The sequence below is a fragment of the Toxotes jaculatrix genome, chromosome 8 (genome assembly GCF_017976425.1).
Source record: "Toxotes jaculatrix isolate fToxJac2 chromosome 8, fToxJac2.pri, whole genome shotgun sequence".
NCBI classification, from domain to species: domain Eukaryota; kingdom Metazoa; phylum Chordata; class Actinopteri; family Toxotidae; genus Toxotes; species Toxotes jaculatrix.
Window position 1 is genome coordinate 20,865,149 of NC_054401.1, and position 19,605 is coordinate 20,884,753.

The 19,605-nt window shown below is 41.6% G+C and overlaps 1 protein-coding gene across 1 annotated transcript; it reads right to left on the reverse strand.

Annotated features, from left to right (window-relative positions):
* Positions 1–1,082: 1,082 nt before the first annotated feature.
* macf1b (microtubule actin crosslinking factor 1b) lies at positions 1,083–18,381 on the reverse strand. Its single transcript, XM_041043927.1, has 38 exons — positions 17,725–18,381; positions 17,479–17,529; positions 17,184–17,354; positions 16,377–16,543; positions 16,107–16,266; positions 15,250–15,492; positions 14,247–14,366; positions 13,970–14,077; positions 13,648–13,866; positions 13,090–13,293; positions 12,747–12,978; positions 12,358–12,584; positions 12,141–12,263; positions 11,955–12,056; positions 11,400–11,501; positions 11,046–11,210; positions 10,681–10,836; positions 10,032–10,229; positions 9,430–9,558; positions 9,125–9,295; positions 8,862–9,017; positions 8,537–8,743; positions 8,308–8,427; positions 8,053–8,222; positions 7,770–7,929; positions 7,409–7,603; positions 6,962–7,087; positions 6,455–6,598; positions 6,030–6,218; positions 5,670–5,784; positions 5,383–5,549; positions 5,099–5,261; positions 4,828–4,982; positions 4,470–4,544; positions 3,974–4,091; positions 3,443–3,588; positions 3,099–3,219; positions 1,083–2,946 (listed from the first exon to the last, which is right to left on the reverse strand). Exons 1-38 carry the CDS (start codon positions 18,379–18,381, stop codon positions 2,921–2,923), a joined length of 6,258 nt encoding a protein of 2,085 aa, XP_040899861.1. The 3' UTR covers positions 1,083–2,920.
* Positions 18,382–19,605: the final 1,224 nt, after the last annotated feature.

Consider the following 19,605-nt stretch of genomic DNA (forward strand, 5'->3'; position numbering starts at 1 on the left):
CAGATAGTATCTGCTGATTGCATGACCTCACTGCTCTGCTACATTCAGAAATATCACTTCATCTTAAGCCTGTATGTTTGTGAACTAAAACACACTGATGTCCAGTCACAGGACAGTGTTGTTTTGATAAAACTTCAGGACTGTACAGGGCACGCCAGTGACCTGGAGTCATGGTGACTATTTGCGTAGAAGTACAATACTCTGCTTTCTTTCTCACAACTGCTGGGGCTCTGTGTTTAAACAAATATGTCTGTGTTTTTGGTACTGCATGTACGGTGCGATGGGGTCTGAAAGATTCACTTGTTAGACGTCAACAGGAGGTCTGCCTGAGCTGGGGATCCGCAGATGAAATTTCTGCCACTAAGAATTGTTACCAAGCACAAGACAGTGTACACCTGACCTTTGTCCTAATTCTGTTACTATGGTGACTGGTGATTTCAACCTTATATTTAGATCCTGATTTGTCAGAGTGTAACATGATGTGGCAGATTCACCTTTATGTTAATATAACAAAAAGCTTTGAGCATCTAACAGCAGCCTCCTTCAAACATAAGGTAATTCACTTTTGTGTAATGTGCAATTGATCATTTGCAGACTTCAACCGGCTTTTGTTTCGTTGATTAAAGAGGCTGTAATAAATATATTTATAATAACAATGGAACAAATGACAGAGAATTACTGTCTGACTCTGAAGTTCAACAGAGCATTATGAAACTTACATTTCAGTTCACCAGATCAACTACAAAGTTGATGCGTCAATGTTGTCTTCACAGCTTATTTCCACTGCCCCAAAGATGCCACAAAAAATCTGCAATTGCAGGCAAAAGAAAATAAACAAACACCTGAATATTAAATAGTCAAAGTAAACAAACTACTGCTCATTTGGTTTGTCCATCTGCAGTTGTTAATTTGATCATTTTGTCTTCTCTGTCCCACGTCTGGCAAAATAATATCTATGATCATTGCAAATATTTTTTTTCATTTTTATTACAAAAAGATTTATTTTTTATACAAGTGGAGTTAAAATTATTAGTAACATTCATCTACAGTTTCCCTATATTAGACATCAGAACGAGTGCTGGGTATAGAAACATTTACAGTACAGAAAGATTAGGGTGCATAGCAATAGTAGTGAAATCTGGCTATTGTATTTGTACAGTACAGTAAATTATCAACCTTCTCTGAAACATCAACACATTGAGGCCAAGAGGAAAAGGTACCTTATCATGTAAAAACTTTTTCGACTTTAAAAAAAATCTTTTTTTTTTTCACAACTGCATAGACCAAATGCAATTAAGTACATGAGCTACTGTCTTCAACCTCAAGTAGATCTAGTACAAAGGGAACACTTACAAATACAAAAGCTTTACACAGCTGATAATATATTGTGAAGTATTTACTGCTCTATAATGAAACCACAGAGTAAAGGCCAGGCGCAGTGCAACACTGAACAGCCTGTGCAGTAAACTGATGGTGGAGCCGCAGTTGCTTCTCTCTCAGGGTAAATGTGTTGCAGTATTTTTTGCTAAAACAATGCATATTGTTACCTTCAGGATCAAGAGGAACAGATGTAGAGTCTTACATGTTTCCTGAACACCTCTGAAAGTCGAGTAATAAGATTAAGACAGCTGTGAGGATTTCTGTCTGGACTGGAGATTAGAGAAATCAAACATTAAAGATGAAAAGAGAAGAAAAAAGTACATATATGTATATGTATATATATACACATACTGCTTTGGGTAAAATATGCTGGAAAGGGAAGACAAGGAAGCAAAAAGGCAGATTTCACTGAAAAAAGCTACACTGCTCTGCCTCACAGCATCAGCTCCAGTGCATTCTGCTGAAACAATTCTACAACAACGACATTTTAAAGGAACACGAGCTAAAATTATAGTTTGTGTTTCAACATTAATTCTCTTTCTCATGGCAACAGACAAATTTCCCACTTAGCAGAATAACTTATCTACAGTAGCTGGACACAGAAAAGTGCATCTTTATGAAAAGAATGTGCTAAACAAAACTTTGCTACGAAGTAGTGTTATAAAGAAAACAACACGTCTACATTTTCACAGTAATGTTCCAGAGAAATACATTAATCCAAAGGCAAAACCAATCCTGAGAAAATAATCTCTACAAATCAACAATGACCTTGTTGCACTTCGGTGCACGGTTCATTACACAATCTCCAATGTTTAAAACATCCTCACAATACACAACAATAAAAACACATAATTACTTGAAAACATGGTGTCAAAAAAGGTCAAAGACAGAAACAGTGTGGCCCTGCCAACAATGTCATCTCCATGGAAAGAAATTAAAAACAGAAAGAATTTCAAAATGTTGAAGGACAGCATACTGTACCCTTCACACAGTAATGGTTTTGGTGTATGTGTTTTTTTGGATGCTAGTTGGGGCAGTCAAACAGCACACCACCCTCACACACCATATACAAATATGTCCTAGCTGTATGTCACTTTTAAACCAGTTACACCGTATTACTGCCCATTGTGGCACCGTCTGACTTTGCTTATCTTTACAGCCACAAAAGAAAAAGCTTGAAAAAAAAAAAATCTGATTTAAGCAAGGCTCTGGCAATCATGCAATAAGCATCCATGCAGAACTTCTCAAATCCTACTCTCTATGCAATCAGATACTAATGAAATATAACGGGACAAAATAATCTTTGTCTTGCATCTGGACTGACATCCTCATTGTCCACACATTATCTTCACGGAGATTTAACAAAGCTAAAGACCTTTCAGCATCACCTCTGGTGACCTTCTTTGTACCTTTCGGTCAGTGTCTGCTTTTCAAATGAGACTGATACTTCTGCTTATCACTCTGTTTCGGGGGCCCCGAGGCTGTGGTGTGTTTGGCTTCAGCACTGCAGCATACACATGGTGGTCAGAGGCAGAGGTAATCATGTGGGTAACCTCTCGGCTTCGTCTGGAGGGTACAAAAGAGTGTAAACACACAGGAAGGGGTTAACTCACCAGCAAGTTATAAATATTTTTCGTGTGTGTGTATCCAGTGAATACTATAATTCTGCAGGATGCATGACAAAGCAAATTTCCTTAAAACTGAGGTGACTGTCTGACCTGAGGGTGAGGACGAGTTGTCCTCCCCTGTTGTGACAAACTGTAGATCAGACCCCAAAGCAGCTATGGAGCTCCTGGGACGGATGCAGCGGTCACCTGAGAAACTCCTGCGGAGTAACGCCTAAAGCAAGACATGTTAGACTAATTAGAGGAAGATAGCTCAGAGCTCATAGTTTCTCAAACTCACATCTCAAGAAAACTCTTCACAAAAGGATGTTGCGACTGTTTTGTATCATTCAGTGTTTGTTTTATAGGAAAAGATTAAGCATTTTAATGAGTTAAGTTCATCTGAAGGTGAAAGTTTGCAGTTTGCATCTGTAACAGGATAGAGTTTTAAATCTTGCCTTGCGTGTCATGGGGCTGGTGGGGGCAGAGGCGCTGCTGTAGAGGCTCAGGCTGGAGTTGGACCTGCTGACAGTCAAACCTTTAGAGGTGCTTCCTGCGGGAGACAAGTACTTCTCCTTGATCTTCAGGTTGGTCCGACCTTTGACTGTTGGTGACACAGCAACGGAAAATTCAAAGAATACTGTAAAACATGTATATTTATAGTAGCCACACCTTAAACAACAGCCAGCAGACAACTTTGTCTAACTGATTACAGCAAGGTTCACCTAATTCAGATCACCAGATTTGGAGATTCATGGAGGTACATGTAAAATTGTGTTTATCTGGCATCAGAAAAAAGATTCATCAGACATGTGGTACCTGCATCAATAATGTCAATTGTATGAGTCAATTGATTTCCATACAAATGATCAATAAAGCATTTTTATTCACGCCATGTGCTGAAGGCTTCTCATATTACAGTGGCAGACAGTGGTGCGTCGTTATGTTAATAAAGTACAGAGCACTGGAAGTGGGCAAAGCGTACTGACCTCTGCAGGGGTCATTCTTGACCAGGAACTCATCCAAAGCAGTCCAGCCTCCTCCCACCCTCACCATCAACGTGCTTCGCAGGATACGAACCATTCGCAGCTGCTGGGAATCTCCAAACTGCAGAAAACAGGCAGTATGCATATTGCAAGATATATCTTTGAGGTCACAGCTGCACGGGTAATAAGACAGAGAGAAATAATATTTTTATACAGATTGAAGTTCTCATTGCTCTTTTTCAAACTTTCAGGACTGCACGTCCAAGATGATGATCACTGATGTTTATGTCATGCTCTTTCCAATCACTCATTTCCTCATTTTTGTTTTTTGTTTATAATAAAACAACACTATGTTTTTTGTTTGTTAAAGAAAATTCCATGATTTGTGGGTTAGAGGATGCTTTCCCACAAACACCCACCAGACATCAGGTGAATAAAGCAGTGAACGAAGAAGCTGCTTCAATAATTTTTTGAATTTGAGTCAATAAAAAGCACTCACCCTGTATCTATTGGCACTTATTTGCTCCACTTGGAACCTCTTGGGACAGTTACACTGTGATACCTGTCGACTCACCTGAAGAAGGAAGATAGATAGAGATAACGTGACAGTGTCACAGTACATAGCCCACTCTGATGAATCAAACTACAGTACTACAAGAGTGTGTAAAGCTGTCATCAAAGAAAAAGGTGGAAACTTCGAAGAATTTAAAATATAAAACATATTCTGTTTGTTTAACATGTTTTTGTTAACTAGAAAGGAACAAAAATAAAAGAAAACCATAGAATGAGAAGGTGTGGCCAAACTTTTGACTGGTACTGTACATTTGTGTGTTTTCTAATGCAGACACAGGTCATACCTCTTCGTTGATTTGATCCGCATCCAGTGTTTTCCTGTAAGGATCTCTGCTGGGATGAAGGGCACTCACAAACTCATAGTAGTCAATGAAACCATCGCTGTTCATGTCAAAGATGTTTGCCACTGCGTTCATCTCCAGAGAGTTGGTGGGAAATTCTACATGAGTGAGGTATAGAGCCGAGGAGATTTTAAACTGGTAACCTAATTACAAAGACATACATAGGTGATACATAGGCACACAGGTGAGTAGATTCATAGCCAGTTGGTCTTACTTGAGGCAAGGACATAATCGACGAACTCCTTCTGGCTGATGCGTCCGTCCTGGTCGCGGTCGATGCTGCGGAACACGTCTAAGATCCGTGACTTCAAATGACTAATCCACTGTATGTAACGCTTTCGCCAGACATTGAAGTCGAAGTTCGCAAATTCTTCCATCTGTCCAGAAACGTAAAATATAATTTAACTTTACCTACCTCAAATTTAAACTAGGCCAACTAGGTATTGGCACCAAAACCTGTTGACATGTTTATAGCGACATTTTAAAAGGCTCAATAACCTCTTTGAGTGTTTGCTGGTGTTGTTCCAGACGGTTTTGTCTCGCCACAGCCAGGAGCCAAAGCTTCTGCCACTGACTGACCAGCTGACAGAGCTGTGGGGTCTGGGGGTCGAGGTTCTCCAGGGGAACCGGAATAGCAGGCTGCAGCTTCAGGGTGCTTCTCCTCTCTGGAAGAAGATACAGCAACATGGGTGTCAGGAATCAGCTCAGCCAAGTAATACATCCTTTACACATCATTAGCTGGGAGACAGGCATTAAGCTGTAAACCACTGTCCATGGTGACTTACTTGTGAGCGGCCTTTTGCTGGGAGACACTTGCTGTTTAGGAATGCTCTTGAGTTTGCAGCACTTTGTGGCATGTTCGACCTCCGGAAATTTTTTATTCAGCTCCTCCATGAATACCTAGAAAGAAGAACCATCAGTGATGGCATGGCACGGTCAAGATGCTTCTTAATGCACTGTAGGAGCAAAATTAATTTTTTGCATTGTAACCATGGCAAAATAGCAAAGTTACATTGTGATTTAAATACTGAAAAATGTATCCAAATATTCTGACCATTTCAAATGTGTGAGGAAGACTCTTGATTTGACAGAGAGCACAGTAAGATTGTTTTCTGGTTAGCTCATAGAACAGAGGAAAATTGTACCGTGTGTTGCTCAATGAGTTCTTGGTTCTGCTCTGTGGTCTCCGGCAGAGGCTCCTGGTCCCTGAGGTTTAGGGCTTCCTCTGCTGAGGAGATCCAGTCTAGAAGTCTCTGGATTTCCTCTCTCTCTGCCTCGAGTGCTGCTAAGCTGGCCTGGATCTTCTGACCCTGCTGCTGAGCCCACGTTTGAACCTGACTCAGTAAATGGGAAGGCAGAGGAAATAATACAAGTCACATCTGGAGTCTCTTAAATGTTGACTCTCTCTTGCAGTGTAGAAACTGTTGGTTAATGAAAATGTGTCTCCCTGTCTTCAAAGAATTTAACTGAGAGCAACTAACAAAATTTGGCAACTAAAATGTATTTAGGACACAATTAATCCTTAGGGATTTAGATAGATTTTTTATTATGCGGCCATGAAACTACTCACCTCCTCATAGCGGGTTTTGGTGACACTGATCCAAGACTTGAGGGTGATAATAGAGTCTGGGTGACAGGAGGCGAGGATCTCCTCACCCAGACACTGGATGTTCTCTAACTCTACAGCCTGAGCCTGCAAAGCACTCATTGACTCCTGTGGAGGGCCACACAAAAACATTTTTCAGCATTTTGTCACATGTGGAGTGAGACATTAGCTTTGTATGACACATGAAAATATAATATCATTTATACCCAAAACTCTTCTTATAATGTGTGTTAAACAGCCCGTGTCTATTCAACAGTGATGTTATGATCACAGCGACCACCCTACAAAGGGGTGAAGTGGGTTCAAGCATCCCCTCACTCAACTGCCTCTGAGCCAAACACTGAATCCTTATCAAACACCAGCTTGTTCTTATGTAGCAGACCCTGAACTTTGACCTCCATGGAAGCTGGGAAAGATGGGAAAAAAATGAACTGCCCTACAGGGAGAGATACAGTATCATGCTATACTGACCTTGTGCTGTTTGCGGAAGGCAAGCAAACCTTCCTCCTCCTCCGGTATCAGCCCATATTTCAATATCCTCTCCGCCTCAGAGAGGCGCTCCATGAAAGAGTGGACGAGGCCGTCAAACTTCTCAGCCTAATGAGAACATAGAAAGATCATGACTGGGATTAGACCTCCTTATCAACTTTTGTTAATGGTCAGATGCATGCTGGTCAACTATCATTCATACTTGGTATGATTGATGTTTCCACATGACCATTTAGGCTTAAACAAAAATCTGAATTTGAGAGAATATTTAAAATCACTGTCAGTGCAGTGGATTGCATATTGATAGTTATAGTCAAAAAATAGCAGTATTTAAAAGTTTATATTGGTAAAGTTGGTTTACTCTCAAACCAGAAGCAGCAGCTTTTGTGAAGTTTGTGCCTTTTTAGTTTTCTGTAACTGGAGAACTACCTGCTGAAGTGCAGCTTCCAGCCTGTCTTGCTTGCTGACTGACAGCTTGCAAACAGCCTCCCAGCGGCCCTCTAGTTCATCCATCTGCTCCTGCAGCCAGTGAGCATCAGCTGTGCTGCTCCTGGTCAGATCCCTCACTGATCGCTTCAGGGTCCTAATGCATCCGGCTCGCTTCCCTAACTCCTTCTGGAAAGCCTGAGAGAAAGAATGTTTGCTTGTAGTTTTCCTTACAGGACAAAACTGGGAAGAAACTTATCACAGAAATATAGTATAAAAAGTCAACATGTTACAACAAGTTAACATTAATAAACTGGATTCATAGTATTATTATTGTAAGCAAATGAGACCATCACCAGCCTACCTTGTGTTTATCTATCAGATTATTGACCATGTCCTTGTCTCCACCAACAGGAACATCCTCAGCCAGCTGGGGCTCTGCTCTATACAACCAGTCATTCAGTGCCTGGAGAGCATCAGTGAATCTGCCTGAGAACAGCAGCGCTTCCTCCAGCTTATGTTGTCTGAGAGAAAACCACGAACAACACCGTACATTTTCAACATTACTCTGCATTAATCAGAACCTTTGCTGTATCATTTGAAATAAACTGCGTTGTGTATTTTCATACTTTAACAGAGATCCGTACCTCTCCATAGACTTGCCACTGATGGTGTCCCATGTGTCTTTTAATTCAGCCAGTAGGTTTTCCAGATGTTGTCTATCGTGGCTGGTTTGAGCTCTTTCATGAAGGCTGCGACCGCTCTTCAGCGTGGCCTCGTACATGGGCCTTTTGGACCTCAGCAGTTTCTGGAACTCCTAATTAACCAACAATCGATCAGCAGAAGCACTCATAAACACAATGCATGTAACCAAGTTGTACTCATTGTGATGACTACTGCACCTTCTGTTCAGTCAGCTGTTGTTTAATCTCCTCATGGGACACAGCGATCTCTTTATGTGTGTCTAATGTTTGTTCTACTTCAGTCATCCAGTCCACTAGTAGGCGCCAAGATTCACTGAACTGAAACATGAGAGTTAAAGACAGAATTATACATTTCTCAAGTTCACATATAGTTTGAGTATGAAAGTGACGGTCATCCATTCATAGTGGAGGAGATAAAGTGATTTACCTGTCTGGCGTTCTTTTTGACCTCCTCCAGAATCCTGCCTCGTTCTGTGGTGCGTAGCTGTAGCTTTTTGAAGCGATCCTGGACGGTCATTATCAGGTTGTGAATGACATCGCAGTCTTCCTTCCTGCTCAGTTCAGTTAGTCTACAGCCTGTGTTCTCCACTGTGGTTTTCTTCTCACAGTAACTGTTCACCTCATTCACCAGAGTCTGTAAAAAGAAGTAAAATGTAATTTCTGATCTAAAAACAAATACTTACAAAAGCATAAGTAACTCTGGAGCTGAGGCAGACAGCAAGAAGGAATACAGCAGGTATAAAAAGACGTACTTTGTGATCTTGCAGCTGAGTACAAACGGTGTCCAGAACAAAGCTGGGAGAAGGAAGAAGCCCAATAGACTCTTCACACTTGCTCATCTTGGTGAGAAGTTCCTGGACGTTACTGTGGAACTCCTTGGCCAGACTCAGTCCCTCTGTGAGTTTAGCCTGCAGGACAAGCATTACACTCTATTATGATCATGTACTTGTATTCATTATAAAAAAGTTTGTACTGAAAACAAATTTAGCTTAGAGACTATGTGAAGTTAATTAACCTTTCGCTCCTGGACTTTGTTGTACACAGATGCCCATTTCTGTTCAAGAATAGACAGGTTGTGTTCGGTGCTCGATCCTCGCACAACATTGCTGCTCTCTAGCATCCTGTGGATGGCATTCTTCACATCTGTGTAGGCGTGGAGCTTTGACTCCATCTCACTGCACAACTCCTGTTGTGAGTCAGGAGAGTCACGAATATCAGATTAGAGGGAGGAAATAATCATTTTCATGGGAAACAACTTTTTGTTTTCTTGATTATATTTTTTAAAATAATTTTTACAGCTAAAATTATGGTAGGTCTCACCAAGTGTGCGCTCAGCCTTTCACTGGCAGAGTCCGGCATTCCCCACATGGTCTTGGAGGAGGACAATCTCAGGTCTGTGTTCTCCAGCCACTGCAGAAGATCCTGAATTTCCATTGTGACATCTTGGACCTGTAATAAAAATCCATCAGTTAAATAAGGCTTGATGAAACGTATGCAAAATCAGCTATGGTAACAGAGCTATCAATTCTCTACATAGTGATAGTGAGTTATAAGTTATGTTGAAAGTTCTACCATAGAACATCATTTCCCATCAAACTTTTATATTTTAATTTGAGTATAACTAAATTATATCCTGTGCTTTCCTTTGTGACAGAAAAGCCATACATTCAAACTCAGGCTTGCCTTGACACACTTGTGTGTTCATCTTTCACAGTTAGAAAATGAAACATCTCATTTGTTCCTTTTCAGACAACCACCACATGATGGCGCCTTCAACCACTGATATGAAACCAAAATCGTATATGCAAAAAATAAGATGTTGAATATACAATGTACTGAATAACGATGTACTATCTACACAAGTAACAATCTAATATATGACTGCTATCGCAGCTGTAACAATAGATCTTTTCTCTCTTCACCTGACTCAGTCTGTTCTCTAGTTCCAGCTGCCTGCGTTCAGTCTCGCAGCGAACAAACTCCCAACTTTCATTGAGTTGCTCCAGCCGAGGCTGCAGACCATGTGGACTGTCACCCGACCCGACCTCCAGCAGCCCCCTGCCAGCCTGGTTCAGTGACTCCATCGTGCGAACATGGGACATGACATCATTACGCAAGACCTTTGAAAAGGAAGAAGAATTAGAGGTTAGAGAATTATCATGGTATCAGTATCTCATTAATTAAAATACATTGCTTTGAGTAAGCTTTTTCAGGTCTTAGTTGTGTTTTGCAGTTTAGATAACGACTGAGTTCTAGCAGTGTGTTCTGTTAAAAGCATAAACTAACATAAAAAATATATAAAGTACAGACGCTGATGGATACAATAGTGAAGAGTTTCAGGAGACAGAGGCCTGTTATTAATTCAAGGCCAAGTGTTGAGTGTTATCTACCAGATAAACCCACAGTTCTGTGGGAAAATCTGAGTTACAAGGTTTACTGTATTCTGAGACCTTCAAAGTCTGAATGAAGTATCTTACCTCAGAGCTCACCTCTGATCATGCAGAGCTACAATGAAGTACTTATTTTGATATGTTTATCACTATACGCAAATGTAACTAGACCAGAACCAACCTTGTGTTTGGCCAGCTGTATTTCACAGGCCTGCAGGTCAATGCTGACTGGCTGGCTGCCCTGCAGTTGTTCTGCAGTCCGGGAAAGCCATGTGTGCAGCTCATCCAGTGTGTTTTGGAACTGACCCAGACCCAGTAGAGCACACTCCAGTTGATGCTGAAAATATAAAATATCAATAGAAAGCTTTCAGGTGACATAGCATTAGAAGAACTTATTCTGAGATCAGCTGACTCTATGTGTAAACTTGTCTGAGACTTGGTGACATGACTTATTTCTATGCTGGATTACCATTCATTTTGTGTTTTGCAGTTTCAGACAACTTAACATTCATATTTAAATTTTTTAATCTGCCTCCATATTCTCACCTGTCTGCTGACCGTCTCAGATTCCAGGCTATCCCAGCGCAACCTGAAGTCACACAGCGGTGAAACTGAGCCTGGACGCTCCGACCCTGGAGACAGCCGGCACACAAAGCGATGGTTCAGGCTTTCTATCTCAATCTTCTTCTGGTAGAGTTCTCGCTTAAATTCCTGAAGCAGAAAATTCACAGAATGAATACGTTTGGACAAACATTCAGCTCACTATTGTCATCACTGATTTGTTTTATGTTATAATAAAATACATCACACATATTTAAAAACCAGCACATTGACTAGGAAAAAATAGGTATCATCTAGTCTCATGGCTTGTTATGGGTGCACTTTGGCATATGAACTCACCTTGAGATCACATAGCTGCTCTTTAACTGATTCCAGGTCAGTTCCTACCATGAATTCTTCAGTAGACCTCAGCTCAGCTGACTTCAACCACTCAAAAAGACCCTGTTAGCAAAACAATAACAGAATATGCATATAAGAACAATGAATGAGATCCTGTCGACTGTTTGTTCCACTCACCCCTTAAATCTTGTTGTGTGACTGTAACACTGATAGAATTTTTGTTCTCAGCAGCCAAATGTGTCCTTGCTGGTAACATTTCATCTAGCTTTCCTTTGATACTGTCTCACACGGCTTACACCATTAAACTCATGTGCGTTTGGCAGAGGACCACACCATCTGTCATTTACTCATAAGTAAAACTGCAGGGAGTCACAGTCTGAACTTTTCTGTGGCAACAAAATAAAAGACTAGTTTTGTCTTTGGTAGGATGCCATAACACTGCTGCTTGAGCCAGGCAGTGACGGCCAAAGTGTCCTGTCTGCCATGGCTATGATACCAATCGTGGCATATTTGCTATACACATAATCCAAGCATATACTGTAAGTAGACACACACCTGCATAGTGTCTTGATAATGTAGTGCCATCTGCAAAGACTCCTCCAGCTTTTTGTGACATTCGTTCCACAGTTTGCTCAAGTTGTTCCATGTGCAATAGAGCTTTAAGACAGAAAAATATAGGGTGTTAACTTTGTCAACATATCTTTGTCAGTCAAAAATGATTTCGTTTAAATTATTGCTTACTTCATCTAGGCTCTTTGTGACATCTGGTTTGTCTGTATCCCCACATGCTGACATCAGGTCCATTCCTAAAACGCCAAGGGTGTCCAGATCTCCCTGTAAACTGTCAATATCCTCCCTGACAGTCTGAAGTGGAAAGAATGAAAAAGGTTATATAGTATCGTGGTGAATAATTAAGGATAACATTGTGGGTTTCTTATGATCCAGAGAGTTTACAGACCTGCATGGTTTCAAGGCTCTGGCGGATTGTTTCAGAGTCTGTCCGACTGGCATTGAGGTCTAAAACCGCCTGCTGAGAATCATTGAGAGCAGCCGTGACATCGCTGACATCGCTCCAGAACTTCATGGCGAGATCCAAGAGTTTGAGCAACCATCTTTCCCTTTCCTGGGCCTGAGTGTGTGTCTCATCCCACAGCTGGGACAGGCTGGACACTCGCTCCTGGATTGCTAGGATTGTCAGAATATAATAAGGACATAGCTTAGAATCTGTCCTTATCCCACATAAAACAGAGCTGCACCTGCAGCACCTTTACACTACACACCACTTGTCAATGTCTTGGGACAATATCACAGTTGTGTACAAACAATCATTTCTGAAAAGATGATCACCTGTGCCAATGGATCCATCACCAGCGGCCTGCGTGTTAGCCAGCAGCTCGTCCGCCTGTGTCTTGACGCTGCTGAGGCCCAGCTCCATTTTGGACAGCTCAGTCAGGGTGTGCTTGTTGTCCTGCAGCTGTTCCTGGATCCTTGGGGTGAGTCCTTGAAGTGATGTTGGAGTCTGTATACGACTGCGCAGGCGGTCAAGGCTCTCTCTGATTAGAGTCATCCTCTCATTCAGCTATAGGAACCAGAGAAGATATGAAGCTGTGTACTTTTGTGTATTTGTGATGTATTGCATGAGTGTGTAGGGCCATTTATAATATTGTCTGCATTATCTAAGCATTCTTACCTGTGTGAATCGTGGCAGTGACTCCTCAAGTAAACTGGCCGTCTCCCTGACTCGGTCTCTGATGGCTCTGTGCTGCTCCTCAGCATCTGTGGCCTTACGACAGAACTCGTCTCCCTGAATGGGATTTAGTTCTGACAAGCGTTTTGCTAGAGAGCATAAACGTGCAATCAAGGGTCTGTGTTCGGCTATAGACTCCCTCAGACCCTTAGCAAAAGAGAGAGATAGAGAAAGGTTAGTAACAATATGGTAGCTTTTTTTCCAGAAAGAATCTGATCTAAATTTAATCCCTAAGATAGATGGAGAATAGAAAAAAAAATCACAGTTTCACTTTTCATGGGATACCTGACAAAATAGAAATGCTGTTACAGTACACTGGAGGACAAGTAACCATGTCAAGAAGTAGACTAAACAAGTGAACTGAGCTTGAACAGAACAGCTCATTTACTCAAAGGAAAATGGTGGCATACAATAAAGTCTAAAAGAACTTCTTTGTTGAACAGGTCAAAGAAGGGAAGAAAAAAGCTGGCACTCCAATGTGGAGAGGCAGGTTTCTTCTACCTGTAAGAGGTCCTGTTGTTCCCGAAATGCTTCATAGCTGATTGTGCTCAGGGAGAGCTGGCCAATGAGGGTTTGAGTTTCTTCTAGCCAGGGCAAAACCTCAGCAAGGCCCTCGGAGAACTGGAAAAGAAGCGACTGAGCATGCTCCAGCTGCAGAACCACATGGGAATTCGTGGCTGAGGTGGTGTTACATTGTTCCTGTAACACATCTATTGGGGTCTGCTTGGAGAGATGACAGTAAAATGAACATATGTGAAATCTGAAATCCTTCATAATACATTTATATGTGAAATGGCTGCCTAAATTATAGTGAACACTATACCCGAAGATCACCCGTTTCTCCTTCATCACTGTATGTTAGCAAGATTTCAGCGATCTTCACCATCTTCTCAATGTTGAACCTGTGCTGAAGAATCTCCACAGCCAAAATCTGTTTAGCACATAATATATCAAATTAGATTCACACACCAAATATAATTTTCATGAATTTCAAAAAATTTTACACCTTAGAAATTACAGATCACAAACATGCAATTTTTAAAAAATAATAAGTGGGAATATATTTAGTTCATTATTTCATCTGCAATATTTGTCCTGACCTTTTGCTCATAGAGTTGTTCTGCTATGAGCTCTGGATCCAGATTAATGGTTTTCAGCTTTTCAAGACTCAGCGCTGTGTCTCTGAACCAAGCCATCTCTTTCACCACTGCCTGTTCCAACTAATAAGAATATACTGTATGTTAGCATATCATCAATAACATTACCATTTAAATTTGATACTAACATGTCTCAAGTTTTAACAACAACACAAGGCAAATACTGGCTGTAGTGTCATAATTATGGTGTGTACAAACTATATATACAACATACATGAAAACAGCACAGTACAGTATAACAAAATGACATAAACGTATATTAACAGTATATTTATGCCAGAAGATTTATCTGAAATCAATCACTAAGCAGCAACAGTCTATTTTCAGGTCAGACAATTTCACAATAGTAAAGACAGGTGGAACTAATAACATTAACGAGGGCTCTGTCCCTGTATTGACATCATGTTTGATTAGAAATACAGCATTTGGTGAACACATTTAGCTGTCATAAAAAATATTCCTCTGGTGGGGGAAGAACTTACGTGCATTAGCTTAGTTCATCTGAACAAACTTTCTTTAATGTTTTAATAGCTAGCTAGCCAGGCAACCCAACCTTTTACATTTGGCAAAGTAATGACATTTATATTGTAAATGTATCAGCGGTTGCTTTGCTAAATCAGTGTTAACCGCTAGCTGGTGAGTTAGCTAGCTAGCAAAGTTTAAAAACAAAAAACAAAAACAAAACCAAAAAACAAACAACGGAAAAAACGTCTTTCTCGTTAATTAAGTGCGCGCATCTAAGGCTCGCCATTAGCTACTTAAAAAAAAACTGATACTAACACAAACATAAGCTGTTCAGAAATGTGGTCAGTAATTCAAAAAACAGTTTGCTTTGCTACGATGTGCCAAGAAATGCTAAGCTACACGGTGTCGCTCTATCAAAGATTCCCTTAAACAATCCGAAAACCTCTGACTGGGTCACTGTAGGATTGTGCGGGAGCGTTACCCTTTGTCTCTCGGCTGCACATAGTACTGCATCTCCAGTATGTGTCTGTGCTCCTGCTGCTCCCAAGAGCTCCCTCTCAATGCGGCCCAGCCACAGGTGGAGGTCTTCCTGGCTAGAGGTGCAACGACTAGAGGCCTCCAGGGCCTGCTCCAGCCTCTGCAGCACATCCAGACTGCTCAGACTCAGCACAGAGCAGCGGATACGTAAAGCATCCATCTTCTCTTGCACCTGCTGAGCTTCCTCCTCTGAAATGCCATACATATCACAAACATATCAGTATTCATAGGGTAAGAATAAAATATTTCAGAATATATTGATAATAATAAAAATCATTGTGAGTCAGTGTCTTTAGGATTGGTAGGATGAAGTTTTATTGACTGGCAAATTCTGATCACTACAGTTGATCACTACCAGGCATCTATTGGAAACCATTTTTTTGTATAGGCTATACTGTTTTGACATTTTGATCAGATTCCTCACAGAACCATCTATTGGAGCATGTATTAATATCACCATGGCAGATTTTAAAGTGGAATTGTGTGGCACTGGCAGTACTGGAAGAAAATATCTATATTGGTGTAGATAATTTAAAACTGATATTTATTTAACCCCAACCTCATCCCTTAACATTGTTTTTTTTTTTTTTAACCTTATTTAGTATGGATTACCTGAGATTGTTTCCATTAGATCATGTCCTGACTTTTGTATTTTCCCCAACTCAGCTGTTTTGACTTGTATCTCTTCAACAACAGCCTGTTGAAATGTAAATGTGTTAATTATATTTCTCTATTCAAACAACACAATGGATATTTACTATAATGTACATGCAATTAAACCATACATGGTAGGTTTCCAACCTTGGCCCGATCTGTGGCCTCTGAGAGATGCAGCATCACTCTTTCTGCATTTCGTAGTTCAGCTAGGGACTGCTCCACAGATATGAGCCATTGCTGCAGGCTGTCTACTCCTTCCTGGAAGAGCTGGGCCCGGGGCAGAATGAGCTCCAGACTCGCCCTCCTACCAACAACAAAATGTTCACTGATTGTTACCATTAGTGAGTAACCATTGTATTATGCAGTAAGCTTTGCCAAGCTGAACGTGTGGCGTTGCCAGTAAAAGTAGCTGACCTTTGCTCTGCCTCCAGCTGTAAGGCCTCCCACTTTTGTTTGAGAGTGGAGAGCTTGACCTTTGCCTGCTTCCCCTCCTCTCCTGGGTGGGCCTCTATAAGCCGAGGGCCCTCTAACATCATAGAGTCCATACTATGCCGGCGGTCTTTTAGGAGGCGCTGTAGGAGCTGTAAAATGACAGGACACGCTCAGGTAAAGCCATACTTCATGAAATCAAGAAGATTTATCATAGATGGAGGAGTCTGTTATATTTGTGATAAATATTTCAAAACCCTCAAAAAGACTAGTAGTATTAAATCAGAAATGAACCTCTTATGTTCTCATCAGTATTACAGAAAGTGTTTATACTTGAGGTTTAAATTCTAAGAAACTAATTTCTTGCAGCAAGAATTAATATTTATCAAAGCCCTATTCTTGTTTTTTACCTGCCTTTGTGTCAGTGTGGAGGACGCCCTGTCTTCTGTGTCAAGCTTACATTGTCAGAAGCCAGGCAGGTTTCATCTCATCCAAAGAGCTCACAATGGATGTGATTACAGCTGAAAGGTGAGAGATCTCCCTGCTTTTTTCATACCCCAGGGAAATGTTCACAATGAGTTACCAAGACTCATTGTGGCTCTGAACGCCACCCATTCACCACTGAATAGAACTGAATTTATACGATAAAGGAAGCAGTTGAGCATTTTCCATGACCTCACTATGCCCTATACTTTATGTAGGTACATCTTTCAGGTGTATTCCCCCTGCAGTGGTACTTGAGAAGATATTTTTTGGAACAAAGAATGAGATGTGATGTTGCTGATAACACACCTTTTGTTCTTGGAGCTGTGCTTTCACCACTTTGACCTCTGAGGATGTGGGTTTTTGATTGGCTGTGAGCTCCTCTATCTCACAGACCCATGTGAGCAAAGCATCCAGGTTCTGGAGAAAAGTCTCAGAGTTTGTTGACACGTCCCTCAGTGCCAGGGCAGATCTTGTTCCCTTGATAGAGACCATCATAAAATATTAGCTGAAGTATGATAATATGAAAACATGAGAATGCTTTCAAGAGATACATAATCAGTTTTGGTGTAGCAATGCGAGCATAAAACAGTGTAAAACATACCTTCCATCTATCCAGACTGGAATCCTGGTCTGAGTGTCCATCACTTTGGAGCTGCAAAATAAAGACAGTCCACATGTTACATGACTTCACAAAAAAGACCCATTAGCATGTCACAGAGAGAGAACATGATTTTTATATTAAAGAAAGAGACTAAGGTGAGAATGGCTGGTTTTGTTGAGAAGAGTAAAGAATGAAATGGAGGACAGATGAGATTTGGTGTGGTTGAAAGTTGGTGTTTTTATCAACCTCAGCGAGTTCTTCAGCCACCCCATTCAGGACTCTAACAGTTCTGGTGACTATTGGGTCCCCTCCTTTATCTCCTGACGGATACTCTGTCACTTCTACGATTTCGGTTACAATCGTCTCTGTCACCTCCGTCACCTCTGTAACCTCACGTGATGCCACAGTCTTCCAGGACCAGGGACTTCCTTCTCTAGAGTCTCTCCTCTGGAAGCTGGCCCTCCTCTCTGTAGTGCTCTTGTCCGGTTGAGCCAGAGGGGATCGGGCGAACTCCGGAGGCACTGTTCTCCTTGTTAGTGTTCCATTTCGGGATGTTTTTATCGGCGAAGGGCTGCTGTGCCAGGCGTTATCCAGAGTACTGCTACTCCTGATTGTGGAGGCAGGAGAGCTGCGGAGGGGTTTGTCTGAAATGGGAGTATGAGTCCCCTCTTCCCTCTTGTAATCAATTTCCTGCACCTCTTTGTCTCTCTCCACCTCTCTTTCCTTGTCCGCACCCTCTCTGGCTTTATCTTTGACAGCCTCTTCTCGTTTGGTCTCCCCATGTTGCTCAGGGGACTGCCACTCTCTTCGTCGCTGGTAGCACTCTTTCAGGAAGTCCTCGTCTGTCCTCACATGCTTGGACTTCTGGCCCAGGCAGCTGGGCCGGCTGATGAGGTTACCCATAATCCTTCAGCCCAGAGGCTAGTGAGGTAATAGGTGAGGTAAGGCCCCTCGGCCATGCATGCGGGGGTTCCTTCAGCTACCTAAAATAAGACAAGGGGGCTCTGGGTCATCATGAAGTGAAAAATTGCTCATTGTGCAGATCAACAAAACACATATTGCTACTGTTCTTACTTTAAAAGCACAACTTTCCAGCTTCAGAATCACTAAATACTGTTTGCCACTGCTTATATCTTCAGCAAACTGCTATGGGACAAAATGACACCAGTCTCTCACGTCCTTTATTTGCTAAATATTCTGTGCCAACATTGCCCTTTTCTTTACACTAAAAGACCAGAGGGAACTATAGCAGAGATACTTGGCCAGGATATACCCTGTCCCTTTGTCTTCCTTTCTGCCACATACACACGATCCCCTCTGTCTCACATCACCAACTGAAATATTCCGGGCTTAGAAATCAATGTGACAGGCTTGTCAAGGATCCCACTGTTCGCCTGGCACAGAGCATCGGTGGCAGCCAGCCAGCGCTTTCTCTAACTCAGCCTCGACCAGTCCTGGGAAACCCGTTAAGGATCTGATCAAATATGACAGCCATAAAAACGCAGAGATCACCTCATTTCTCTTGGGTAACAATAGGAACACAGTGGGGCGTGGGGATGTAGTTAGAAAAACATACAACAATCTATACAACAATATACCCTGGTATGAAGTAAAGTTGCTTTTATGGGAAAATCAAAAAGAAATTCTATATTTTCTGAAATGGACATCAGCTGGACTTTTTCTCCTATTACAACATCACTGAATGACAATTTCCAATTGCACAATGAGCTCACCAACATCAAATCAACATCAGAAATAGTGTACTACTAACAAGACTCACAGAGTTTTAATCTGTGTCAGCCTGTCTGCTTCCCCGTCAGCTCAGTGCCTTCATTGTTTTGACAGAAGGGTTAAAGGTGAATGTAATTATCTGGGTCTAGAGGAGCTGAGGTGAGCCCATCGGGAGATCACAGGGAGGGTTCCTGTTGAGGTCGAGTCCTCCTCCTGAGGCGGGGTTGGACTGGTCCATTCAGAATTATATAGGTTACCTCAGGTCATGCTTGGTGACTAAAGATCTGTGAAGGGGGGGGGGGGGGGGGGGGGTAATATGAGTCAACAAAAGGGGAAATTGGGATTTTGGCTTGTTTTTTTTCTGGCTGAATTGCAGAGGAGGTGCATTCATAGTGG

Coding starts and splice junctions, on each gene's coding strand:
- macf1b (XM_041043927.1), bottom strand. CDS start 18,381: ATGGGTAACCTCATCAGCCGGCCCAGCTGCCTGGGCCAGAAGTCCAAG. Junction 15,493..16,106: donor AGGCCACAGATCGGGCCAAG/GTTGGAAACCTA, acceptor GGCATTTCAGAG/GAGGAAGCTCAGCAGGTGCA. Junction 4,983..5,098: donor CGATTATGTCCTTGCCTCAA/GTAAGACCAACT, acceptor TCACTCATGTAG/AATTTCCCACCAACTCTCTG.